This window comes from Marmota marmota, unplaced genomic scaffold (assembly GCF_001458135.2).
Source record: "Marmota marmota marmota unplaced genomic scaffold, marMar, whole genome shotgun sequence".
NCBI classification, from domain to species: Eukaryota; Metazoa; Chordata; class Mammalia; order Rodentia; family Sciuridae; genus Marmota; species Marmota marmota.
The window spans coordinates 39073432-39082833 of NW_026000005.1; the positions used below are offsets into that span (position 1 = coordinate 39073432).

General features: G+C 50.9%; 1 protein-coding gene across 1 annotated transcript; it reads right to left on the minus strand.

The window, feature by feature from the left end:
* Window positions 1–1364: 1364 nt before the first annotated feature.
* Pax3 (paired box 3) lies at window positions 1365–5935 on the minus strand. Its single transcript, XM_015481076.2, has 4 exons — window positions 5487–5935; window positions 4062–4297; window positions 2671–2800; window positions 1365–1525 (listed from the first exon to the last, which is right to left on the minus strand). Exons 1-4 carry the CDS (start codon window positions 5569–5571, stop codon window positions 1365–1367), a joined length of 612 nt encoding a protein of 203 aa, XP_015336562.2. The 5' UTR covers window positions 5572–5935.
* Window positions 5936–9402: the final 3467 nt, after the last annotated feature.

Sequence of the window (9402 nt, forward strand, 5' to 3'; positions counted from 1 at the left end):
CAGCTGTAAAGGGAGGGGGGCAGCAACATGTTTTTTTCCCTGCTTAACCTCCTGTAGTTTGGGGTACCTTTTCTTGATTGCAGTGTGCCTCAGACTATCTATGCTTCTGTTTATCCCTTAAATCAGACACTTGGGTTTGTAATATCCAAGTGCTCCTTGAGTGTGGATTTCACATTGCTTTGTAAAGCAGCTGCTCTGGAAGGCCAGCCAGTGCACCCAGGGGTGGACAATGAAGGTAAAAGAAATGACCAGCCTCCTGACCCACAGTTCCAACCTGGACACCACCCTGGTGAAAGCATGGACCCAGATAATCAAAGTGGGTGACTCCTTCAAGCCTGCTATAGAGCTTTGTGCCACTCCAGAGCAATTACAAAACTCAACTCCAGCCCAATAAAGTCTGAGACCCAGACCAGGGAACTCTAGGAGTAGGCAGGACACCCGGCGACTCTGCACCATTGTGAGTTTGAAGAGATGCCAGGATCTGCAAAGGAAGACTCAGGGCCCCACTCCTGCTGCAGTGATCTTTCCTAGTTCACCTCCCAAGGTTTGCTTGCATTCTTGCTTCTTTCCTTCCTTTCTGTGAGTAATTTTAAAGCTCAAGGATGACTCTTTTCTGTGAGTAATTTTAAAGCTCAAGCAGGTAAAGGGGAAGCAGGCTGCCTTCTTGCTCCCCTAGGGGGAGATTTTCTCTAGGTGCTGACAGGCTACAGCCAACATGGAGTGGGTGGTCCGCACCCCTGAGGGACAGAGGGTGCAGCACTAAGGACTAAGGACTCAAGACCCCTTTGATTGAAACCCAGACACATCAAGTTAAACCCCATTACGCTTGAAAACCAATTTAGAACAAACGAAAAACAGCCAAAGTATACCACACGCACATTCATAGGGCAGCATATGTGGGGCAACTTTGGGTGCCCAGTGCCCAAGAGCATGCTCTCTCTGGAGCCTGCTCTGTCTCTCTAATACGGAAACTTAGATCCGGGCTTTTCCTGAGGGCACAAAAGCTACTTCAAAAAGTTACTTTAAACTCTAAAGGGTGGAGTAGCCTATACCCTCCCCCAACCCCACAATCCCTCAGAGATTCCCAATCTCGGACTCCATAGACCCCATCACCATTGAGAACGCAATTCATAGTTCTAGACTCCTAAGGGTTGAAAGTGGTAAAGAAGGATTTAGAAACGTTTAAAATTTAAATAAAATTAAAACTTAAATAGATACGTTTTTGTTTCAGCGGTGGGTGTCTCTCCGGTCTTTGATTGAATGCGCATGCCCGAGTACAGTGGCTGAGAACGAAGAGGAGGGACTTCGACAGGAGCCGGAGCTGGGCGGCCTTCAGGCGCTCAAAGTCAGAGAACCGACGCTAGCTAAGGTCCACCGCGCCGCCGCTTACCTCGCTCGCTCAAGATGCCATCAATGCTGTGCTTAGCCTTTTTCTCGCTTTCTTCTGCCTCCTTCCTCTCCAGGTCGGCCTCCTCCTCTTCTCCTTTCCCAAATTTACTCCTCAGGATGCGGCTGATGGAACTCACTGGGGGAAAGAAGAGGAAGAGAGCACCCACAATTAAGAGGCGCGGGGTTGTGAGGGGAGCCCCCAAACCTCAAGCCGCAATTCTAGAACAGCTACCCCATAAGCTTGGATAGTGAGTGTCTCCTTCCTCTCTTGTCACCCCTGTCTTTTGCCATCCGCTCACTCTCCCACTCAAAACGCCTTTTAAGGGCCTCTGGATAAATAAGACCAAGCCTGGAAAGTGTGCGCCTCCAATTTAGGGCTGAGAAAAGCCATCTCCGTCTCTCTTTGCCCAGTAGGAAGTGTTCCCCTTCTTGACTCCGGCTCTAGGTCTCCAACCTCAGACGTGTCCTCCACCAGCCCAGCCTACTACCCGCCTCCTCCGCACCTGAAGGTATTGGGCCCTGCGGTTTGCTTTAAGTGAAGAACCACAGAGGACTGTCCCCTGCTAATCAACTTTTTTGAGGCTGTAAGGGATTTACATTTCAACTGCAGAATCGTTTCCTATTGTAAAAATCAAAGAAAATTCACTCTCTCTCATTTATTTTTTCCAGATTCCAGTCTGGTAAACAAATCCATGCTCTGAAATATATCGTTCTCGTGGAGGGAAAAAGGGAGTTTCCTTTTAATTAAAAACAAACTCTCCCGCGCGCCCTCGCGCTGGCCCTGCGCTGGCCCTTCTCCCTCCGCCTCCCCCGGGCTGCCGGGGGCGCCGGATGGTCCCTGGGACTCTCGGCGAAAATCCGGGCAGTTGCCGATGCATCCTCCCCTCCTTTTGCGCAAAAGGCAAAGTCTTCTGCTGGCGCGGCCCCATCTCCCTTCGGTTGGGGTTACCAAAACATTTGTTTCTCTTTAAAAGGGAACATCAATATTAATAAACGCTTGGCCTCCGCCTCACGTTTCCTGCCCTGCCTCCTCCACAGAAATCCTCCTTGGGGAGACCTCAGCGGCGGTCTCTCTTCCCTCCACCCCTGGGATGAGCAGCGCACCCCGCGCTCCATAAAACGCCAAGATCGTCAGGTTCGTGAATACCTCAGGGCCTCGGGAGAGGCCGCCTCTCAATAACCCGGATCGATCATTGGGGCGATTATGTATGGCTTGGATGACCCGCCCGGATAATAGCGACTGACCGTCGCGCCTTGGGGAGACATTAATGGGCCTAGTACCTGAGGGCACGGTGTTTCGATCACAGACCGCGTCCTTGAGTAATTTGTCCCGGATTTCCCAGCTGAACATGCCCGGGTTCTCTCTTTTGTATTCCTCAATTTTCTTCTCCACGTCAGGCGTTGTCACCTGCTTTAAGAGAACAGGCGGGCCGGCGTTGGTACCCGGTACTTTGGGCCAGACTCTTGGCGGCCCCACCTCCTCCGGGCCTGTCCGGATGCTCCTTCTTGCATCCTCTGGGAAGGTGCCCCTGGTTGGCCAAAGGACCCCAACTCTCTGAGGCAGTTCACATTAGAAAGAGGCAGACAGGAAATCGTCCCACTCCCGAGCAGCCTGGGGACACTCCACCTGTCTAGATAAGCTCCTCAGACAACCGGGTTAAATTAAGAATTATACAACACCTTGGGGCTGTGGGGCTGTACTTTCTGATCCCTGGAAATAAAGGCAACTCCTTACACTGAATCAACCAGAAAACGAAACTAAAAGGGGAATGTTTGAAAGAGGAGCTGAAAAATCAAATTAGATCGGCAACTTGTGACACTCCAAAGGGGCACAAGAGTTTAGCTAAAGAGCAGAATGAGATGCAAAAGATTAAGTATCTAGATTTTAAAAAATTAGAATGGAAAACACATATGTATAGAGAGGCCCCTACCCCAATTAAAAGCTGTTTCAAAGATTCCTAGGTTGAGAATAGGTTGGGAGAGAGAGGGAAGGTGAGAATTTTGAAAGTCTTCAGTGTGCCATAACCCTCTTGATATTGCCCCTTGGCAACTTGAAAATTATATTGGCTTCCCTCTACAATCAGAAGAAAAGGCAGACCTTGGGTAATCTCCTCCCACTTAGTCCTAGCCAGTAGGACTCTTTTTTAAAAGAGAAGCAAAATAATTTGAGGATAAACATTTTTTAACATCGAACTCATTACAAAGAAAACTAACCTCCCTGACTTTTGACTCTTCGAAAACAATTTGCACTGGGGGAGAGAGAAAGTTGGATAGAAACTATTGGGACTCAGTAGATTCCTTTTGTAAAAGACAGAATAGCGGGTTGGGGACTGGAAAGACACAGGAAAGAAATAGGCAACAGGTAGGGACATACAGCTTGCATGCTTTAGGTGTTTATTAAAGTAATTTTTGAGAATTTCGTGGTTCCTGGACATATAAGAACAAATATTGCAAAACCACTGGAGCTTTCCCATAAGGAAAGAAACATGGGGCTCCAGCAACAACCGAATCCCCCTTGTGAGACACACACACACTCACACACACACACACACACACACACACCTTCATGGACTTGAAAAATAATTCTTTAGAAAGCCCCAGATGGTAGCCTGCTCTTACCCACCCGATTGACCGCAGGCCGTGAGGCGGCATGGCTAGGCCCGCCTGCTCACCTTGGGCTTGCTGCCTCCGATGGCACCGGGACGGATGGAGCCTGTTTCTTGATACCTGCACAGAATCTTGGAGACGCAGCCGTGGGACACGCGCAGTTGGCGAGAGATGACGCAGGGCCGAATGCCGTGGTGGGCCATCTCCACGATCTTGTGGCGGATGTGGTTGGGCAGCGGCCTGCCGTTGATAAAAACGCCGCCGAGCTGGTTGACTCGGCCCTGGCCGAGGGGAGTGGATACTGGGAGAAGGAGGAAAAAAAGAGAGGCGAGGACAAAGTTACTTGGATAGAAGAGAAAGCAGCAGGAACGATCAAGCCACCTAATTTTGCACTTTTCTGGCCAATCCGCATGTGACAGTCCCAACACTGAAATTGGTCCGTTTCCACTGCCAGACACTCTTTCAGTTACTTTCGTGCCGAGTTATCAAGCAACAGGGGGACATATAACCTTTGTGTGAAGACAGTAACCAGGGCAAAATAACTAACCTAGAAGAGCTGGCGACTGGGGGGAAAGACCCTGAACATATGGAAGACTGTCTTCCTCTAAAAATAACCACCACCAAATCCTGCCCGACTGGAGCCGCCCTAAGGGTCTTGAGCGAGCTGACAGCCCTCGGAGTTTCTGTCTCAGAGTACAGCAGCCAAGGGTCAGAGAGGGTCTCTAAAGGAGGCACAGGTGGCAGTGCAGCGTGTCACCTGTTACATCTCTCGGACGGGGACTCAAAGACTGTGGGTCTGCTGGTGGACAACCTAGCCCCCGTTCATGCTCAGGGTATTGCGTTGTGCTCTAGATGGAGGACGAAGGGCGCCGCAGATTGTTTGAAAGGGCTCAGGTTTGCAAAGCTTCCTACCTCCCTGGAATTCCCAGAATCTTCAGCCAGAACAAAAGGCGATTCCCAAACAAGTTAGAGAGACTTCGAGATGCTACTTGAGTTGAATGGACCTTTAACTGATTAATACTAAAAATTCTTATTAAGATCGTTCGAGCCGCCGCTGTTAGCCACCACAATTTGCCCGACCAGAAATTTCTTTCCAAACTAAGAAGAGTTTCCTAAATGTGGGCGCAGCCAGAACACTTTGGAGACGGGTTTGGGTGGACAGAATGTGGAGAAGTTACTTCCGGTACTCCAAAGCCGGTTCACTCGGTTCTTGACTATGCGGCATCTCCAAAACAACCCGGGAAAGCGGACCCGCCGGGTGCAGGCCGGGCCGCCCAGCTCCGTAAATAATTTGCAGAGAGCACCACACTTCTTTTGCGGACAGAAAATCAAATCGGATGGGCCTTCGCCCCCAACTATTGCTACTTGGGGTAAGAGATGTTGGGGGTTTGGGATCCCTGGATTCACCAAAGAAGTCTGTGGAGACTGGGATGGAGTGGGGCAGTCTCCCTAGGCGCCAGGACCCCAGCGGCGTTGAGGCCCTTCCTTACCTTCTAGCGGGAACCCGCTGCGTGGGTAGTTCTGCCCCGGGCCGGGCCTCATCATCCTGGGCACAGCACCGGCCAGCGTGGTCATCCTGGGGGCAGCTTCTCTAGGAAATTATATCCAGGTGAAGGCCAAACAGAGACGCTAGCGCGGCGACCCTCGGGAACTCTCCGGAGCGTGAAGAGCTCCTCCCCAAAAAGACAGGAGGGAGAGAGAGACGCGGGGAGGGGGGCTGCTAGCTCCAAGTCCAGAGCTCGAGGTGGAACCCGGGAAAGGGGCGGGCAGGCCCTAGAATCCAGGATCCCAAACCCAGGGCGGAAAAGTTTGGTTCGAGTCTGGGCGAACAGCCCCGCAGCTGGGGGCGCTGGAAAGGGGGCTCAGAGCGCCACGAAGAGCGAGGGAGGGGGTGAACGCAAGCGCGGCCAGAGTCTCCTCCCGTCGTGACACTGAGTGCAGGGATCCGGGCTAGGGAGCATTTATTAGTTCTTTCACCCAAAGCTTGGTCAGGAGCCCTGAGCTGCGATTGGCCAACGGGGAGACCGTCCCGGGTGGCGGAGACACGCGCTGATTGGGCGACAGCGGCCACTTTCTCTTCCCATCCCTGACTGTGCGGAGGCCTCCGCCTGCCCCGAGAGGGACCTGCGCGGCGCGCCTTCCCGAGAGAGAAGGGTGAACCGCTGGAAACTGGGACAGACAGCCCCAGGGTGATGAGAGCCTCTGAAAATGGAGAGGAGTCTCTTTCTCTGTCTTTGTTACTCTTGTGCATCCTGGTCTCTCTCTCCTTGGTTATTTTTCTGTCTCTCTATCTCTATCTCTGTGTGTGTCTCTGCGTGTGTGCCTTTTCTTCTCTGAGTCTATTCCTCTCACGGTGTCCCTCTTGAAGTCGCCTTTTTCCACCTGTGGGTCTGTCCCTGGGCTTACTGCCACTGGAGGGGGCGCAATTCCACTAAAAATTTATGGGAACCCGAGATACGTTCAACTTTCCTTCCTCTGGTCTGCCAGTACCTCTTAGCCAGGGCTCTTATGGGGTCCCCCCCCCCGTGGAGTTCCTCTCAAGAAGACTTCGGGGTGTACCAATAATGTTCTTTTTGTCTTCTCAGTGGGGGGGGGGTGAGGGATAGGTGGGGTAGCTCAAAGGGTGGGCAGACACTGCTGGGCCCTAAAACTGTTAGTTGAAGGCTGGGGGCGGAGGAGGTAGGATCATCTTCTTTTCTTGATTTAAAAACCCTTCTGAGAAGCTGGGGCTCTAAATTTCCACGTAGAGCTCCCTGATGAAGAGATACGTCTATATGTTAAAGTTTTGCCGGACTGCAGCGTTTGTTCTCAGGAATTTATTATGGTATTCAGAGTAAACTGCTGGAAAAATAAAAGGAGTGAAGTCTTGGCTAGGAGCTGAAGTGTCCCCAGCAGGATATGACGCCAGGAGTGTTGTAAAGACTGTCTGTCCTTAGAGAAGGTACCATTGTGCATAGCCTTTTATTTATAACTTGGTAAGTGCCAGCGAACTCGCCTCCTTTACACCCCCGAGTGCCAGCCCCGCGCTCTGGCCCGCGCTTTATTCGCTCAAGTCTATTCAGGGACTGTCACTCTGGGGCTGTGAGGTATTCAGGGCCTTAATCAATCAAAAGGATGAGAATCAGGCAGGTTTTTCCCTTTGAAATAAAGGAAACAATGACTTCTGGGCTTCAAGTTCCCCCTTTTCCTTTTACAATTTTTGAATTTTTCCTGCCCTGCAGTTCTCCACCCCTCTCTCCCTCTCTGCCCCCCTCCCCCACCTCCTTTGACATTTTTGACATGTGCTGGTCCCCTCAACCCTCCTTGTCCACTCCCTAATTAAGGCAAACTCAGAAGGCAAGATTGGAGGGGAACAGTTTAACTGCTCAGCAGTCCACGAGTTGGCCCTTTAAACACCCACTCCCAGCAGGGAAAACAGACAAGCTTTCTCTTAGGCTTGATGTCAAAAGGCTTGGTTGACCCGGGGAGCATCAAATTCAGGCCTCTGGAGGATCCAGAAAATATCTGGACAACCCTCCTGTCCACTCACCCTTGGGGAGGGGCATGTGCATTCATAGTATAAAGCAGAGAAGCAGCTTGGAGTTGGAGCCCCGTTTAACCTGGTTTTGCATAAAACAATTCAATGTCAGGAGGAAAACTTTCTCATTTCCTTTTTGAGGACTGGGGGCCACCAAAGTCTGTGCCCTTTATTTCTTAAACTACTTCTCATGGATAGCATCTGAGGACTAGATTTTTTTTTTCCTCATGTTTTCTTCTTCCAAAGGTTGAGAGGAGCCCACAAGAGCAATTTCTGGGATCAGTGGTATTTGTTGGGGAAGTGGGGTACCTGAAATGTATTTAAAGAGGGCGAATACAGGGCTCAGTACAGAAACCCAAACACCCAAGGTGAGCAGTTTTAAAACCTCTGGGGCTGAGACTCATTTGTTTTTGAACCCAAGCTTGGTCTCCAAGCCCTCAGGATGTTGACCCTGCGCTCTCCTACAGAGTGTTCTCCATGTGTGAAACTGATGAATCTTTACCTGCACTACCCTGGCTTTCCAACTCCCCTGGACACTTGAACAGGAGATGCTGCTATTTAAATGGGCTTTCAAGTGCCCATGAATCTCAGTCCAGTAGTTCATTCATAAACTAGCAGTCACTTGCTATCAAAATGTACAAATGGAAGCCCCAAGGATGTGTGAGGGTTTCAGGCCTGAAGCTCCTGAGTGGAGGTTTGAATCTTTTCTTCTTCTTTCCAGATTTTCTTCAGCCTGGCCCTCTGAAGTTAATAAGCAGCCAAAGAATCACCTTGTTCCTTCTCTACCCTAAGGACCTGGGAGATGGGGGCTGGGGGAGTACCCTTAAGCTGGGGACAACTGCACCACTTCCAAAGACCTCAGAGGCCAAATTTTCCAGGGCAAGTGGTGTAGAACGCCCTCCCAAGAAGTCCAGGACAGCAATGTTGGCTCGGTCACCTCTGCTGCTGGGTCCAGCTGCCAGACCAAATTAAGCCCATACCCCAGGACAATACAACCTCTTCCCAACAGGTTTGTGGGAGGGCCTGGTGATTCCTGGTTCCCTAGAAGTTTCAAAGGTTGAACTGAGTTCCATACTTCAGCCACTCTCTCTACCTCAGAGGCCTGGGCCTCCCCTTCTTTCCAAAGTTTTTCGGGAAGTCAAAACCACCTGGCCTCACCTCCCTGCAGCTGAAAAGGAACATCCACTCAGGCCACTACCCCTATCTGGTTCCAATGGGCCACAGAGTCCTGGTGCCCATTCTGGCACACGCACTAATTGGCAAAAGAGTGACCCAGGGGTGGGGCTTGGAAGGTAAAAGCCAGTGTTCTGAAGCTCTGAACTGGGGTTAGGGCAGCAGCATCATTTCTGCAGGCAGAAAAATTACCTACAATGAATCCGGGGAAAACCTGAGACAGCTTTGTGACCGATGGTGCCATCTACTCGTTCGTTCTCTCTCCTATATGTGCAAAATGAAACTAGAGCCTGCAGAACAATAATAGAATAATTCAACAACAAAGAAAATCACTTGCTGTTGCCTCCTGTGCCCCTCTGCAAAGGAACTCTTCAGAGGAATGCCCAGTGCAATTGGCAGCAGTCTGGCTGTGCAGGCCTCACGGAGCATACATACCATCCTCTTCAAGGTGCTATCTCCCGCGGGTTTGGATGCATCGATCTGCATTCATATGGCGCTTTGACCCTTGGATCCGGGCTGCTCAACACCATTCTGTGAGCAGCCTCTGCATTTGGGGATCCCAGTATAGAAGTTTCATGACCCACGGGCTTCTCAAGTCCTCTGAAGGATGACCTCATTTCCAGACAAACAAAGGTCTTAAGAGGAAATTATGAACTAGAAAAATAATGTCCGTGCGTGGGGGGGGGGGGGGGGTGCGGCAGGCTTTTTAGCAAGGT

What these genes read in the sequence shown, in the direction of transcription:
- Pax3 (XM_015481076.2), bottom strand. Translation starts at nt 5,571, where the DNA reads ATGACCACGCTGGCCGGTGCTGTGCCCAGGATGATGAGGCCCGGCCCG. An exon ending in CAGCGGGTTCCCGCTAGAAG is followed by an intron (nt 4,298 to 5,486) that starts GTAAGGAAGGGC and finishes TCCTTCTCCCAG; the next exon opens with TATCCACTCCCCTCGGCCAG. An exon ending in TCGAAACACCGTGCCCTCAG is followed by an intron (nt 1,526 to 2,670) that starts GTACTAGGCCCA and finishes TCTTTCCCCCAG; the next exon opens with TGAGTTCCATCAGCCGCATC.